Here is a 15,814-nt window from a genome sequence, read left to right as displayed (position 1 = left end):
GCGCGGCGCACACGTGCGGCGGCGGCAGCAGAGATGAAGTTCGCGTACCGGGTGCGCGCGGGGTCCGGGTCGGGGTCGGGGCGAGGCGGGGCGGGGAGGGGCGGCGGCCTCCGCGGGTGGCGGGCGGGTCCCCGTCGGGCGGCCGGGGCTCGGGGCGGTGGCGCCCCCTGGGGTCCCCGGTGCCCCCTGCCCCCCCCGCCCGCCCCGGGAGGCGGCCCGAGGGACCCGGGGCTGAGCGGGGCCGGGGCGGGGCTGGCTCTCGGGCCCGGGACCACGGCGAGCGCCTTCCTTTCAGTTCTCCAACCTGCTGGGGACGGTCTATCGCTGCGGAAACTTGAACTTCACGTGCGACGGCGATTCCGTGATCAGCCCCGTGGGGAACAGAGTCACCGTATTCGACCTGAAAAAGCAAGTGGGCAGCGGCGACGGTCGGGTCCAAGCCGAGGGGCGCTTGTGCTTGACGTTCGCTTTCCTTGTTTTTTTAATGTATTTATTCATGAGAGAGAGAGAGAGACGCACAGGCAGAGGGAGAAGCAGGCTCCCCGCGGGGAGCCCTGTGGGACTGGATCCCGGGACCCTGGGGTCACGCCCTGAGCCGGAGGCAGACGCTCACCACTGAGCCCCCAGGTGCCCGCGCTTGCCCATTATTTTTTTTTTAATTTTTTATTTATTTATGATAGTCACACAGAGAGGGGCAGAGACACAGGCAGAGGGAGGAGCAGGCTCCATGCACCGGGAGCCCGATGTGGGATTCGATCCCGGGTCCCCAGGATCACGCCCTGGGCCAAAGGCAGGCGCCAAACCGCTGCGCCACCCAGGGATCCCCGCGCTTGCCCATTTTTACGCCGTTTCCCATTCTGTCCCGGCGGCTTCATGGGGACGCACTGTCCTCGGGGTTAATCCCTTCTGTTGAGCAGTTGGCTTGGGATGCCCTCGTACAAACAAAATCAGGAACAACCAAAGCTCCTCTGCCCCTTTTCTTTTTTTTTTGGTGAGAGAACTAGAGAGAGCAAGTGAGGGAGCCTGTGCGTGGGAGGAGGGCGAGGGAGAACGAAACAACCTGCAGGGCCCATCTTCTTCCTCAGGGGGCTCCATCCCACGACCCTGAGACCGTGACCTGAGCCAAAATCAAGAGTCGGACCCTCCACTGAGTCCCCAGGGGCCCCAAACCAAAGCCCATTTTTAAGGGCTTGAATTCACTTCGCCAAGTTTTCTCCAGGAACCTGGTCTTATTTCCTCTTCTCCAGCAGGGACCTGGGGACGAGCCGTGAGCTCTGGGCCCGGAGCCGGCCAGGGACAGGAGGGGGCAGGGGGTGGGTGGTCTGAGGCCACCCCCTCATCCGACAACTGGGACCAACTACCCGACTGTGGCTTTTGTTTTATAGCAACAAATCCAACACTCTGCCCTTGGCTACTCGGTACAACGTCAAGTGTGTAGGGCTGTCCCCAGACGGCCGTCTGGCCATCATCGTCGATGAAGGTAACCACCCTCGGCCAGGGGGACAGCAGCTCAGGTGGTCGGTGGGGGGCATGAGGCCAACACCCTGTCCTGCCTGGGATCCAAGCCACTGGGTCCTCTGCCCCGGTCACTTCCTTGCCTGGGGCCCTAGTGGGCTTTGGGGTGAGGGCGTGTGTGTGCAGGACGTGCATGTGTGGGCTGTTGGGGTCGTGGGTGGGGTGACAGCACGTGCCACTCCCCGTCCCTGCAGGGGGGGACGCGCTGCTGGTTAGCCTGGTCTGCAGGTCCGTGCTCCACCAGTTCCACTTCAAGGGCTCCGTGCACAGCGTCTGCTTCTCTCCCGATGGCAGGTAAGGGCCTGGCGCTTGGGGCAGGGAGCTCTCGAGGTCCAGACACCGTGACTGATGCAGCAGGGCTCTGGGGCTCTTCCAACCAGAGGCGTGTCCGTGGGAGCCGTGCTCCTGCCTCATCAGGCTGCTGGGTCTGGCTCCTGCGGGGCCGCATGGCCACAGTCCCTGCTCCCCCTGCTCCGGGGCTGGTGTTCCCACATGAAGATTCTCGACCAAAACCGCTTTCACGGCAGTTGTGGTCCTCAGGCGGGTCTTGTGGCCTCCAGGCAGCAGAGCCTCCAAGGAGCCCCTGCCCCCCAGCTTCGCCATCCACCGCGAGGAGAATGTGTGTGGACAGGGTCTAGGCCAGCCCCGGCCTTGCTGTGGGTCCCGGGCCACGGGAGAGGGCTCGTTCCCAGGTTGCTCCCCCGAGGCTGACCCGGATGTGCTGGGCAGGGGGCGGCTCTGGGTTTCAGCTGTGAGCCGCATCCTGTGTCCGGCCTCAGAAGGCCCTTGGAGGGCAGTGGCCGCTCCCCTGCACCCGTCGCGTGGAGCCCATGTTGTCCTTCCAGCTCCGCAGGGGTGGCCTGGCCTCAGCCACGGTCTCCCCGGCTGGCGGCAGCATCGGAGGAGCCTGTGCTCCGGGGTTCGGGGTCCCTGCCGGAGAAGAGGGGGCTCGGGGGCCGTGGAGAGGCAGGTGCACATGGCCTCCGGGCAGGGCGCTGTCCCCAGCCTCTGAGCTGGTCTTGGGTCACGACGCCCTGTTTCTGTGGCAGGAAGTTCGTTGTCACAAAAGGCAACCTTGCCCAGATGTACCACGCCCCTGGGAGGAAGCGGGAGTTCAACGCGTTTGTCCTGGACAAAACCTACTTTGGGCCGTACGATGAGACCACGTGCATCGACTGGACAGACGACTCGCGGTGAGGCCCGGGCGTGGGGCCTGAGGGGGACGCCGGAACCAGCCTCTTGTGGGGTGGTGAGCCCTGTGTGTCTTGTTGCATCCCGCAGTTCTGTTCTGAAATGGGCGCTCGGGCGTCCTGTGGGGTGGCAGGGCCGGGTGGGCTGCTGGTCCTGGGCTGGGCTGCACCGCCCTGGCGTCCGTCACTGGAAACCAGGGCGCAGACCTAGACCAGGATGCTCGAATCCGGAGCAGCTGTGTCAGTGGGACGTCGGGGCCTCCTGGAGCACGGGGCCGGTCCCGTCCTCTCACAGCGGTCACCCCTAACCACCCTGGGAGGCTACTGGCTCGTTCTCAGCTGCCCTGCACTGTGTGTGCAGGGAGCGGTGGGAGCTGGTGGTTGGTGCCAGTGTGTCCACCGGCCCACTGTGGCGGGCAGCCCTCGTGCTCCTAGCCGGTGGGTGTTCGGGCCGGGGTGGGTGCCCTGCAGCCAGGCCTTCTGCCTCTTCAGCGAGGCACCGCCTGTTCCGCTGGCTGTGTGTGTGCGGTAAGCGGGGTCCCTTCAGATTGGGACTTGGGGAGTCAGGGAGGCGGGTGCTCAGTGCTCTCCTGGGCCGCCTCCTGGAGGGACTGCTTCGTGCAGGGGGGTGGTGACCCATCCCCCAAGAGACGGACGGAGCCGCCAGCTCGGGAGGAGGTGCGGGCTGGGCAGACCCAGCTGCGGGCGTCCCCCAGGGCCCCTGAGGACGAGCGTGGGCTCCTCTGGCAGGTGCTTTGCGGTCGGGAGCAAAGACATGTCCACGTGGGTGTTCGGAGCTGAGCGCTGGGACAACCTCATCTACTACGCGCTGGGGGGACACAAGGACGCGATCGTTGCCTGCTTCTTCGAATCCAGCAGCCTAGACGTACGTTCCCGTGTCTGGGGTGTCTCACCCAGTGGCATCCCGGGTCTCAGTCAGGTGCCAGGCCTTCCCGGGTAGACACAGGTGGCCTCCCGGGTCACTGGGGTGCGTAGGAAGCAGTGGCGTCCCTTGGCGATCTCCTGGGCGTGGCCTCTGCCAGGTGGCTGACGTGGGCTGACGTCAGGGTGACCCGCGCCCACTCGCCCGCACCCCCTACAGCTGTACACGCTCAGCCAGGACGGCGCCCTGTGTGTGTGGCAGTGCGACACCCCCCCGGAGGGCCTGCGGCTGAAAGCCCCCACGGGCTGGAGGGCAGACCTGCTGCAGGCGGCGGCGGAGGAGAAGGAGGACGGAGAGGAGGGGGAGGAGGAGACCACCGTCCGGGGCAAAGCCACGCCGGCTGCCGAGGAGCAGCAGGGGAAAGTCAGATACTCTCGGCTGGCCAAGTAGGTGCCCCCCGGGGGTGAGGCAGGACCTCGCACCCTCCACGCTGAAACGTGGCACAGAGGCTGCCCCGTGTCCCAGGGACAGGGCCCGGGGCTGGGAGGGCGGAGCCCTGGGTGAGGGACGAGAGAGGCCAGGGCTGTAGGGCCGAGGGTCCTGCGTGGAGCTGGGGCCCTGTCCCGGGGTCTGGGGGCTGGGCGCAGGCTGACGCGGCCTGGCTCCCTGGTCGCCCGTCCACCGTCCTCTGACCCCCCACCCGCGTAGGTACTTTTTCAACAAAGAGGGAGATTTCAACAAGCTGACCGCTGCGGCCTACCACAAGAAGACCCACCTCTTGGTCACCGGCTTTGCTTCCGGAATCTTCCACCTTCACGAGCTGCCTGAGTTCAACCTCATCCACTCCCTGAGGTGAGCGCCCCGCTGGGTGCTGTGGGGGCCCGGCTGTGCGGGGTGGGGGTGCAGAGCGGCCGGGCGGGCAGCAGGCGGAGGGGCTCGCCGTGTCGCCTTCTCACACCGCGCTCTCCCGCCAGCATCTCTGACCAGAGCATCGCGTCCATCGCCGTCAACAGCTCCGGGGACTGGCTCGCCTTTGGCTGTTCAGGTTCGTCTCCTACAGAGTCAGGCGAGAACAGGAACAGGATCGCTGACCCCCCAAGGCCGTGGGGCTGCCCAGGTCCCGGGAGAAACCCCCCCGGGCCTGGGGCCCTGGGGCCAGGGGGCAGTGCAGGTCCAGGACTGGCGCTCCTCTGAGCTGCGAGCGCCTTGGTGCCTGAGCCGCCGGGCCTGTGAGCCGCCAGGCCTGTGTCTGGGGGGCGGGGGCACCCTGTGGCTGTCGGGGGGGTCGTGACACCACAGCAGGTGCCGCCCGCAGTGACTGCTGGGTCCCCTGCTCACGTGTGAAGGGGTCCTAGCCTCGGCGGCTCAGGTGCTCAGGCTCCCCTCCCCCACGTGTGCTCTGTAGGTCTGGGCCAGCTGCTGGTGTGGGAGTGGCAGAGCGAGTCCTGCGTGCTCAAGCAGCAGGGCCACTTCAACAGCATGGTGTCCCTGGCCTACTCCCCCGACGGGCAGTACATCGTGACCGGCGGGGACGACGGCAAGGTGGGGCTCCTCAGGCGGCTGTGGCCTGGGTGGGGGGACCCGAGCCCTCACCTGCCGCTCACCGGGAGGCAAGGGGCAGGTGCGCGTGCATCTCCGGGCTGGGGGACCCTGGTTGACGTGCCCGGGTGTGCGTGGTCCTGAGCCCTGGCCACCCCGCTCCTCACCCCGCCCACCTGCAGGTCAAGGTGTGGAACACCCTCAGTGGCTTCTGCTTCATCACTTTCACGGAGCACTCGAGTGGGGTCACCGGTGTGACCTTCACTGCCACCGGCTATGTCATCGTGACCTCTTCCATGGATGGGACCGTGCGTGCCTTTGACCTTCACAGGTGATCTTCATGTTCGTCCTCCCTGTGGGCAGGCGTGATAGCGGGGCTTTGGGCTCGTGGCACTGCTGGGGGGCACGTAGTGTAGACGGGCTCAGGGCAGCCCCAGGGACTCGGGGTGTGAGCGGTGCCTGCCTGGACTTGTGTCTTCGGGCAGGTACCGGAACTTCCGCACCTTCACGTCTCCGCGGCCCACCCAGTTCTCCTGCGTGGCCGTGGACTGCAGCGGGGAGGTGGTGTCTGCGGGGGCCCAGGACTCCTTCGAGGTCTTCATCTGGTCCATGCAGACAGGGAGGCTCCTGGACGTAAGGGCCGCGTGGCCGGGGGCCGGGGGCCGGTGTGGGGGTGGGGCGGGGGCACGGCCCACGCGGGAGGGCGTCTCTGCGGGCTCGAGGGCAGGAGCAGCAGGGTCCTTTGGCCGCGGACACCCCATGAGCCTGCCAACCCACAGCCTCAGGGTGAGGGCCTGGTGCACGGCGTGGCCCCACTTGTCCCTTCACACCCCTGCTCTGGACGCCGCAGGTTCTGTCTGGCCACGAGGGCCCCATCAGCAGCCTGTGCTTCAACCCGGTGAAGTCGGTCCTGGCCAGCGCCTCCTGGGACAAGACGGTGCGCCTGTGGGACATGGCGGACAGCTGGAGGACCACGGAGACGCTGGGCCTGACCTCGGACGGTGGGCGCCCGGGGACGGGGACCAGGTGCAGCCGCGGGAGGGAGGCCTGGTCTCAGGACCCCTGGGGTCCTGCCGGGCGTGTGTGGGTGAGGGTGGCCTGTGTCCGTAGGGCTTGACCACACTGACCTCCCGCCTCCCACCGCTGTGTTCCGAGTCTGTCCTGCGGTCCTCTCAGAGCCCCCTTGGCTGTGACCTCCGTGTGACTCCCCCTGCTCGGCCTGTCCTGGCCTTGTGCCTGTCAGGGACTCCATCTAGACCCCGGGGCCTCCCTCGCAGGGTGGAGCCTCTGAGAGCCGGGTGCCACTGCCCATCGTGCGCAGACTCAGGGCGCTGCTGCTGCACACCTGGCTCTCCTGGATGGAAGCTCGGGCAGGACTCGGGACGGTGCGGCCGCTGCGGGGGCCTCGGCTCCTCCTCGGGGCCTGATCACATGTGTCCTTTCAGCTCTGGCTGTGACCTTCCGCCCTGACGGTGCGGAGCTGGCTGTGGCCACGCTGAACTCCCAGATCACCTTCTGGGACCCTGAGAACGCCGTGCAGACGGGCTCCATCGAGGGCAGGCACGACCTCAAGACGGGCAGGAAGGAGCTGGACAAGGTCACCGCCAAGCACTCGGCCAAGGGGAAGTGAGTGCCTCCGCGAGCCGTTTATACGCCAAGAAATGGTTGAGGAGCCAACGATTTCTTGTTTTAGGCCCTTAAAAATCACAGTAACGGCGGGACTCCTCCCGGGGCGCGGAGCACGCATGGGGGTCATGATCGGTGTGTCCTCGTGCCCCGTGGGCTTCGGGAGCCCCGTTGGCGTTGGCGTGCGCGGCCGTCCTCACGTCTTTGAGCGTGTGTTGGAGGGGAATGGCCCGTGGTCACGCGGTAACCGGGGTTGCTTCTCTAGGGAGTCCGTGTCCTGCGAGGTGGCTGTGCCGTCCACAGCCCCAGCGGCCCCTTCCCATGTGCTTTCGAACCGGCAGCCCTTGGGCTGGGGTGGGCCGGTGTCTGCACGCGGTTGGGGTCTGCATGTCCGTGAGGGCTGGTGCGGTCCCGCGTCCTCTCTGCTGACCGGCCCCCCGGGGACGGGGACTGGGGAAGGTCTGTCCGGTGTGTGGTCTCGACTGGCGCCGTGAGAGTTCATGCGCTCGAGATGGGCGACGCCCCAGGGAACTGGGTTGGAAATCTCTTGGCGCCCTGGGGGCTCTTCTCACCCTCGACGGTGTCTTTGGGTTTGGTGAAGTCTCGCCGGTCCTCCTCCTGTGGCTTGTGCTCTCGGGTGTCGCAGGTGATGCTGCGTGGGGTCCTGTGAGCAGCCGGGCCAGTGCGTGCCTGGTGCTGCCCGCTTGGGGCCGCGTCGACAGCCCTGCCAGTGGTCATGGTCGCTGCGTGCGTGGCGGGCGGGGCAGCCTCCTTTGCCATCTGATTTCGACAAGGAAACCTTGCGGCATGAGCCACGTGGTCCTTCCCGTGAAGGGGTCCTGTCTTGGGAGGTCCCTCTGGGGTGTGCTGCTCCCACAGAGCGGAGCGGGTGACGGGGTCTCGTGGGGCCCAGGCCAGAGCCCTGCCCAGGATGCTGGGGGCGCTGGGTGCCCTCTGGGGTGCGGGGAGCGGAGCACATGCCAGGGGTGCCCGGGGCGACTGCGCTCCTGTCTCCCTGCCTCAGGGCCTTCACGACGCTGTGCTACTCTGCGGACGGCGAGAGCATCCTGGCAGGAGGGATGTCCAAGTTCGTGTGCATCTATCACGTCAAGGAGCAGATCCTCAGGAAGAAGTTTGAGATTTCCTGCAACCTGTCGCTGGACGCCATGGAGGTGAGGGCGCGAGGCTGCCCGGCCTCCCCTGCCCTCCGCACACCCTGGCGCCGCTGCGGGGCGACGCCTGTCCCTGCTGAGTGACCCCGGGGCATGGGTCCCGTTGCTTCCCTGAGGACCTGGGGCGGGCAGGCTAGCGAGCAGACGCCTGGCGTGACCCGGCCTCGCGGAGGCTGCCGAGAGCCCTTGTCCTGCTGCACTGGAGACTTGGGGCACCGCGGTGGCCGCAGGCTCTGGGGGCGAGGGCTGAGGACGGGCTGGTGGCCGTCTCAGGATCGTGCGGCCCATGTGCATTCCAGTGCTTGTGGCCTGTGAGCTGGGCAGGGGCTGGGGGCCGGGGGCCGGGGGCCGGGCTCAGGCCCTCCACCTGACGGCGAGACATCTGGGCTTTGTCCTTCCAGGAGTTTTTGAACCGAAGGAAAATGACAGAGTTTGGTAACCTGGCGCTGATCGATCAGGACGCTGGGGCGGAGGACGGAGTCGCCATACCATTGCCGGGCGTGAGGAAAGGTGAGCAGAGGGCCTCTGGTGTCCCCCAAGGCCCCGGCCGCCACAGGCTGCCCTGCCCACCGCCCACTTATCCTGGGTGACAGCAGCTGTGCTGTCTCGCTGGGGCCACAGGGATTGTGTCCAGGAGCTCTCGCCACACACGAGTGGTCCGCGCCCTCCCCTCGCCCCCCCGCCTGTCTGGGCCTGTGGTTTTGCTCATTGGCTGCCGCCCAGCCCTGTGCCTCGTGCTCACCCCCACGTGGGCTCCGGGGAGGGCTCCAGGGTCAGGGATCAGGGGATCCAGGAGGCCCAAGGGGTGCACACCCTTCAAAAGGTCAGGGCAGGAGAGTGGGGTCTGTCAGGCCCCAGTAGACTGTCAGGGGGGCCATCCGCCAGCCAGAAAGCCCGCATGCCGGCTTCCCCGCCGGCCTCCCCCTAGGCAGGCTCATTCCAGCCCTGCTCTTGCCACGGCCAGTGCCTGGGGCCCACCCTGCCTGGCCGCGTGGTGGAGGGAGGACTGCACCTTCCACGCAGGCCCTGGAGCAGCCCCTGCCTGTGCCACGTGTTCTCGGGAATCTCCTGATGAGCACGGCGTCCCTAATCCCTTAGTGACATGCACAGGTGGGTCTCAGCCTGTCTGGAGACGTCTCGATGGTCACTGGGCAGAGCAGGTGCTTGTTGGCACCAAGTGTGGAGAGACCGGGGGCTCTGCTGGACCCAGGTCATCCCGAGGTCGAGAGCCCCCAGCGGAGGGTTTCTGGGGAGCCAGGCATGAAACATCACTGAGGTGGTCTCCAGGTGGCCTGGGCCCGGCAGAGAGGAGCCCGATTGTTCTGACGATGGCCCGTCACTGGACTTCATGCTATGGGAACGTACCATCCCTGGGACCGCAGATTTGAAAATAAATTTCCAGAAGGGATTTGCATGGTGGTGGCCAGTGAGGATGAGCCTCCACCCACAGCTGCTCCATGCGGTCGTGGGACAGGCAGTGCACAAAGAGCCTGGCAGGACGGGCCCATGGGGGCTAGAGCCAGCCTGCCTCACAGCCCTGGGTGGGAAAAGCAGACGTGCCACTCACCGGCCAGGCGGGATGCCTGCGAGCGGTGCTCCAAGGGCTCGTCCGTGGAGGCCAGTGGCGCCCGTCACAGCCTCCGGGGCCCTGGCGCGGGACTCCCATGCTGCACCTGCAGACGGGGCAGGGAGGCCAGGGCAGGGCTGCGCAGATGGCCCAGAGCGGCAGGGGCCCTCCCTCCAGCCAGCAAGGGGCGAGGCGCTGCTGCTCTCTTCCAGGTGACATGAGCTCTCGGCACTTCAAGCCTGAAATCAGGGTGACTTCGCTTCGCTTCTCTCCCACCGGTGAGCCCCATGCAACTGGTGGTTGGTGCTGGGAGGGGTGGGGGGAGCCGCTGGGCTTCCGGGCTCACGGTGACGTGGTGCACCTGTCGCCTGTGTTCCCAGGGACGAGGCTGGTCACACTCCCGGCTGGCTCAGGGCCCTGCGTCCCCCATGGGTAACACGTGGTCACCTTTGTCCTCCTCCGAGGACGCCGAGGAGGTGGCCTCAGACGCGCTGGGCTCTCAGACTTGCCCTGGGCACCGTGGACATGTGCCAGTCTGGGAGGGGCTGCAGGGGAGAGTCTGTCCACGGGGCCTGGAGCCTGGGGCGGAGCACGCAGGAGGGAGGCTCATAGGGAGCTTGTCTGTGGGGTCACAGCCCCCCTCCCTGGCATCGAGCAAGTGCCCGAAGCAGCAGGGTGCAGAGCAGCACGGGGCCGCGTACCACAGTGCGACCAGGGGTGCAGACCGGGGCCCGGGGGGCGACTCGGGCAGCCCCTCGTCTGTGGGCCTGGGGTTCGGCTGCACGCCGTGCTGGGTCTCCCGTGTCTTCCCCGGGGCACCACAGCGTCGCAGCAGAGGCTGCGTGGCCCACAGAGCAGTGTGTGCCCCACGGAGGAGTTCCTGGGCCTGCTGCAGACGGGACGGCAGCGCACACGTGTGTGTCTGCTCACGCAAGCACATGCTGGCGGGGCCGGGAGTGGCGGGAAGGCAGCCCGTGCACCTCCCTGCTGTTACGGGGATAAGGCAGTACCTGTTCTTTAAAAAAGTGGGGAGAGTGGAAATGAGCGCGGAGGAAGGCCCTCGCTGCTTCGCTTCCCAGGGCACTGCTGGGCGGCCACCACCACCGAGGGGCTCCTCGTCTACTCCCTGGACGCCCAGATGCTGTTTGACCCGTTTGAGCTGGACGCCAGCATCACCCCCGCGCGGATCCGGGCGGCCCTGCGCCAGCAGGACTTCACCAGGGCCATCCTCATGGCCTTCCGGCTCAACGAGAAGAAGCTGCTGCAGGAGACCCTGGAGTCGGTGCCCTGGGACGAGGGTGAGCACGGGCCGACCCCGCGGGGGCTCGGCGCTCGAGGTCGGTCTCTGGGGACGCTGAGGGGCTGAGCCGTCCTCGCTCTTGCTCCTGACGGGGGCGGGGGGGGGGAGTTCTCTGCAAAGCGAACCCGGCTTTCTCCCTGTCCCCCAGTGGAAGTTGTCAGCTCCTCACTTCCTGACCTGTACGTGGAGAAAGTGCTGGAGTTCTTAGCTTCGTCCTTTGAAGTGTCTCGCCACCTGGAATTTTACCTCATCTGGACCCAGAAGCTGCTCATGGTGCACGGCCAGAAGCTGAAGTCCAGGTGGGACGTGCCCCCGGCCCCTCGCTGCACCTCGCACGTCGGGAGGGGGACGTCGTGCGCGGGGGGCCGGGCGGCCGTGGGCTGGCGCTGTGTACCAAGGCGGGTCTCCCTTGCAGGGCGGGGAAGGTGCTGCCGGCCGTTCAGTTCCTTCAGAAGAGCATCCAGCGGCACCTGGACGACGTCTCCAAACTGTACGTGTGGCCCACACGAGGGTGGCCGCCTGCGTCGTCTGTCTGGGGGACTGGGGGCCAATGTCGCGAGGGGCTTCTTCCCCACCTGGGCTGCCCCACGGTGGGACGCGAGGTTGGCCGGCTTCGGGTGTGGCCGGGAGCTGGAGGGAGAGCGCCCTCCGAGGAAACAAGTGTCCTCCGGGTCAGGGCGGTGGAGGCTGTGCCCCAGCGGAGAGGTGGGCACGCAGGGACCTGGCCGGGGTGTCCCCACGCCATCCCCGGAGCTGTGTTCTCTGCCCGGTGTGCACAGGTGCAGGCCCGTGTCTGTCCTTGACGGCGTCCTGGGTCTTTAGGAGCCGAGGACAAGCCTCCCTCCCGGAGGGTTTTCTTCCGAGAGTCCCGCCTGTGGGACGCCACAGAGCTCCTCTCGGACCAACGCTTGTACTTCGGCGTTGGCGTAAAGGCATCGTTCCCGGGACTCCCGCGTGGGGCCATTTGCTGCTGCTGCACAGGGTGCGGCCAGCTTTTGAGTATTCATCCGCGGGAGGCTGCAGTTACGTTGCCAAAGCTAGATTTTGTTTCGATTTCCCACGGGGGCAGTCGTGGCGCCCTGCGGGCCCTTTACCTCTACCTCGTTCTTGCCACGTGGTTTTCTATGTGGGAACAAGGATGTGATTTTTGTCTGTGTTCATGTGGGGAATTAACTGACTCGGGGCGTCCCTTCTGCTCTCAGGCGGCCGTGAAGCCGTGTGCCGGCCCCTCCCTCGGGGGCTGCTGGGGCTGCTGGGGCCGCCTGCGTCAGGCCCAGAGCAGGGCAGGGTGGCGAGGACAGACCAGCATGGGTGCATCGTGCCGCAGGGCAGGGCGGGCAGGTCGGGGGCTCACAGAAGGTGGTCGGGCGCCGGGCGAGCCAGAGTCCTGATGGGAGAGAAGAGCCATCACTGACGCGACCCCTGTGTGCTTTTAACAGCTGTGACTGGAACCGCTATAACATCCAGTACGTTCTGGCAGTGTCCAGGCAGCGGGGCAGAAAGCGCCCGTCAGAACCGCTGGGCAGCGAGGAGGAAGCAGACACGTCCGATGACGACACTCTGCACCTGCTCGGGGGAGGGCAGGGCGATGGGGCCGCGCAGCCGGTGTAGGGCCGGCCCGTCCCAGCCCCGCTTGTTTGGATGAAGACCCCCGAAGACATGGAGCCCGCAGCCCGGGCCCCGGAAGCGAGGGAGGGCAGTGCGCAGGGCTGGGGGGCACCGGCCCGGGGGACTCCTGCCGAGCCAGACGCGGCTGCAGCTCCGGAGCCAGCCGCTCCCCGGGCCAGCACGGGCTTGACGCACGGGCCGGGCACCCGCGCTCCGAGCAAACATGAGCTTGGCTCATCTGCTCTTGGAAACGCCTCTTCAGGGAGGCAGATGGGTTCGTGTTTATAGACTTGAACTTTGTAGGAGTGTAATTTATATTTTTAATACAGTTGGGATGATAGATGAAAATGAGGTTTTCTACAATAAAAGTGTGGAGTAAACCTGAACCCTGGATTGAAGATATTCAAGATGGATCCTGGGTCACGGGATCGGGGTCTGTGGCGGGGGAATGAGCAGGGCAGCCTGGCACGCCCCAGCCCTCGCCCCCAGAGTCCCTGCACACTGGGGAGGAACTGCACGGTGCTCTTGGGAGCTCGCTCGCCCCTGTGCCAGCTGGGCACGGGTGGACGGAGACGCTGCTCTTCCCTCCTGGGCCCTGGGGCTCGGTGGGGAGGTGGGGACAGCCTCCATCCAGGGGCAGGATGGGCACAGCTGGGTGCAGCACTTCCCCAACTGGTGGGCACAGTGTCCATCCACTGGGTCCCAGCCTGGGGCTCCCTGCAGGCGCTGCCAACCTCCCCAGGCCGGCCTCCGTGCCCGGGAGCCACTGTGGCCTGCACCCGCGCCTGGGGGCTCCGTGATCTGGGCTGTGCACTCACACTGCGCTCAGCCCCTGCAGTCACCGGGGTCTGCCCACACCCCCCCCCCACCCCATGCGCGGCTAACCCAGTCATCGCCTCTGTGGTTTTGGTAAGGTTCACGTATGCACACAGGTCTTGAAGGTTGGCAAAAGGGACTGTCCTTTAGAGCGGAGTCTGGAGGCCAGCGGGGGGAGCCCCCGGCCCATCCCTCCGGGGTTCCTGCAGACCAGCCGGGGAGAGGCTTCCAGCCCCCACTCTACTCCGATGGGCACTCGTTTTACAACAGCCCCGCCCCCCTTTCCTCTATAGAAGAGCCTCCGTGCTGTTCTCCTGACTCGTCTATGGTTTCCATTTTCCTGCTGAGTCCTCATGGTCTGCAATTCTCTGTTTTCCAGTGAACACACTTTTGTTGGTAAAACAACTCCGCTTTACTTTTAAGATTAGAGCTTCATGGGACGCCCGGGTGGCTCAGCGGTTGAGCGTCTGCCTGCAGCCCAGGGCGTGATCCTGGCGAGTCCCACATCGGGCTCCCTGCATGGAGCCTGCTTCTCCCTCTGCCTGTATCTCTGCCTCATGAATAAATAAAATCTTAAAAAAAAAAAAAAATTAGAGCGCCGTGAGCAGACCCCGGGGTGCAGAGGAGTGGGAGCAGAGCTCTGCACATCCCAGAGCTGTGGCCAGGCTCCTCCCCACACACAGTCTGGCAGCAGCAGCACCTGCCACAGGCCTGGGAGAGCGGCCGGCTGCAGCTCGGCTCCTGGACCCACCAAGGCACAGTCTGCATGTAGCATAACCTGAAAGGAGCGGGTCCCGCGATCCCACCACTCCGGCCAGCCCCTGGCCTGGGCGTGACACTGACCCGCTGGACCCCTGCTGCAGTGAAAGGACGAGAACGGCTCTCCTGGGTCCGGAGAAATTGGGTCCATGTGTAGAAACGGAGGGTCAGGGATGAAGGTTCAGGAAGCCGTGACTGTTCCAAGCTCATCTCTGGTTCTACTTTTATAATATCCACTGTTTACTCTCACTTCCCAGGAGAATCTCTGCAGACATTAACCGTAGAAGTCTTAAAAATTGGAACAACTGTGAGGGGCAGCCCCGGTGGCTCAGCGGAGAGCCCAGGCTGTTGTGCCCAAGATTGCGAATCTGAGAAACCACCAAGGAGCCGACACCGATGCAAGTACATGAGGGTTTATTTACAAGCTCTGGCTTGGGTCCGAGTATACTGCACACAGCGGAGCAGGGGCTTGGACCCCGAGGCTAAGAGGCGTAGCAGCTTTCTAGGGGCCCGTGGCCAATGGGATTGTAACACACATAGAGAGTTGCACAGTCATGTCAGGTCCACACGCAGGTGGCCAGTGGAATCACAATCCACCCTATAGTGACCATTTGCACTGGCCTATGGCCCTGGTCAGACTTGGTGCGCGGTTTTGGCGGGCACAAGGCGGGGTTACATTGTTATGAGCCAGTTTCTGTTAAGGGTGTGCTCAGCGGCCCGACTAGGGTGGGGAGCGCCCTGAGCACTAAGCAGGTCATGTGGGGGCCATACAGGAGAGGGCGGGTGCAGCACAAAATGGAGTTAGTCCTGCTCTGCTTGTCCAGGGGTAGGGGATTTTTGTTAAATTTCCTGGGTCCCACATTCCCCACCTTTTTCAGAGGATCCTATGCATGGGTTCTGGGTTTCTGTAGAAAGAGGCAGTGGTTGGCATTGTTGCCTGAATACCATGAGTTGGACTGTATTGACTCAGTCCTTGATGAAAGCTACTGCTCTATCAACAAGGCAGGGTCCGAAGGTCAGGAGGAGGAGGGTGACGAGTGGGCCCGCCAGGGAGGATAACACGGTAGTCAGCCAGGGGGAATGATGGTACCGGGATTCGAACCATCCTTGTTCTCGTTCCCGTTTTCGTCTAGCTAAACCTTCTCTAACCTTTGCCATAGATTCTCGGACTATTCCCAAGTGGTCAGTAAAGAAGCACCATTCTTCGTTTAGGGCACACATAACCCCCCGGTTGTAAAAAAAAAAAAAAAAAAAAAACAAACCTAAATCTAATCCCCTTCTGTTTTGAAGGACAACTTCAGACAAGGATGTTAGGGAGTCTTGGAGGTGAGAAATAGACTCGCTCTATATCCCGATCGATTGCTGCTCTGCTCGCAGACCTTTACAGTGGGACTGCGTAGTCCGTGAAGCGACACCTGTCCCTGCGCCTGTTAATCCTAATCCTACCGGCACAGCGATGGTGACAGCCGAGATGGGTTCTCTTTTATCCCGTCTGTGGGTACCCGCATCGAACCACTGAAGCACCTGCTCATCTGAGTGATAGATAATTTTAGGGAGTAGCTGTACTAGCACACAGAAGCCCCCAGTTCTGTGTAGACCGTGTCCATGAGCGCAGGGACAGGCCCTCAGAACAGGCCCACCAGCTGTCTTGGGGCGGTAGATGACACCCGGTACTGTTTACGGGCTGTGTAACGTTGCACAGAATCTGGTAGTGGCGTGGAGGAGGGCCTATGCAGAGCCTCTGGCCTGACACGGATTGTAAGGTGAGGCCTTTACTACCAGTCTTTGGGTTCCACCTGCAAGCATTAGGGTCTGTGGTTGTGTTATATTGACCCATTT

The 15,814-nt window shown here is 64.7% G+C and overlaps 1 protein-coding gene across 1 annotated transcript; it reads left to right on the top strand.

Annotated features, from left to right (window-relative positions):
- Nucleotides 1–12,786, top strand: PWP2 (PWP2 small subunit processome component). The gene is made up of 21 exons (XM_041735134.1): nucleotides 1–51; nucleotides 296–408; nucleotides 1,386–1,480; nucleotides 1,710–1,809; nucleotides 2,565–2,708; nucleotides 3,456–3,591; nucleotides 3,808–4,034; nucleotides 4,297–4,440; nucleotides 4,563–4,633; nucleotides 4,994–5,130; nucleotides 5,310–5,458; nucleotides 5,613–5,760; nucleotides 5,978–6,128; nucleotides 6,573–6,753; nucleotides 7,778–7,925; nucleotides 8,327–8,435; nucleotides 9,705–9,770; nucleotides 10,572–10,790; nucleotides 10,941–11,091; nucleotides 11,208–11,282; nucleotides 12,232–12,786. Exons 1-21 carry the CDS (start codon nucleotides 34–36, stop codon nucleotides 12,401–12,403), a joined length of 2,754 nt encoding a protein of 917 aa, XP_041591068.1. The 5' UTR covers nucleotides 1–33; the 3' UTR covers nucleotides 12,404–12,786.
- Nucleotides 12,787–15,814: the final 3,028 nt, after the last annotated feature.

This window comes from Vulpes lagopus, chromosome 20 (genome assembly GCF_018345385.1).
Source record: "Vulpes lagopus strain Blue_001 chromosome 20, ASM1834538v1, whole genome shotgun sequence".
NCBI classification, from domain to species: domain Eukaryota; kingdom Metazoa; phylum Chordata; class Mammalia; order Carnivora; family Canidae; genus Vulpes; species Vulpes lagopus.
Note: the sequence above shows the minus strand (reverse complement) of the source record. Positions and strands in the feature narration are given on the sequence as shown.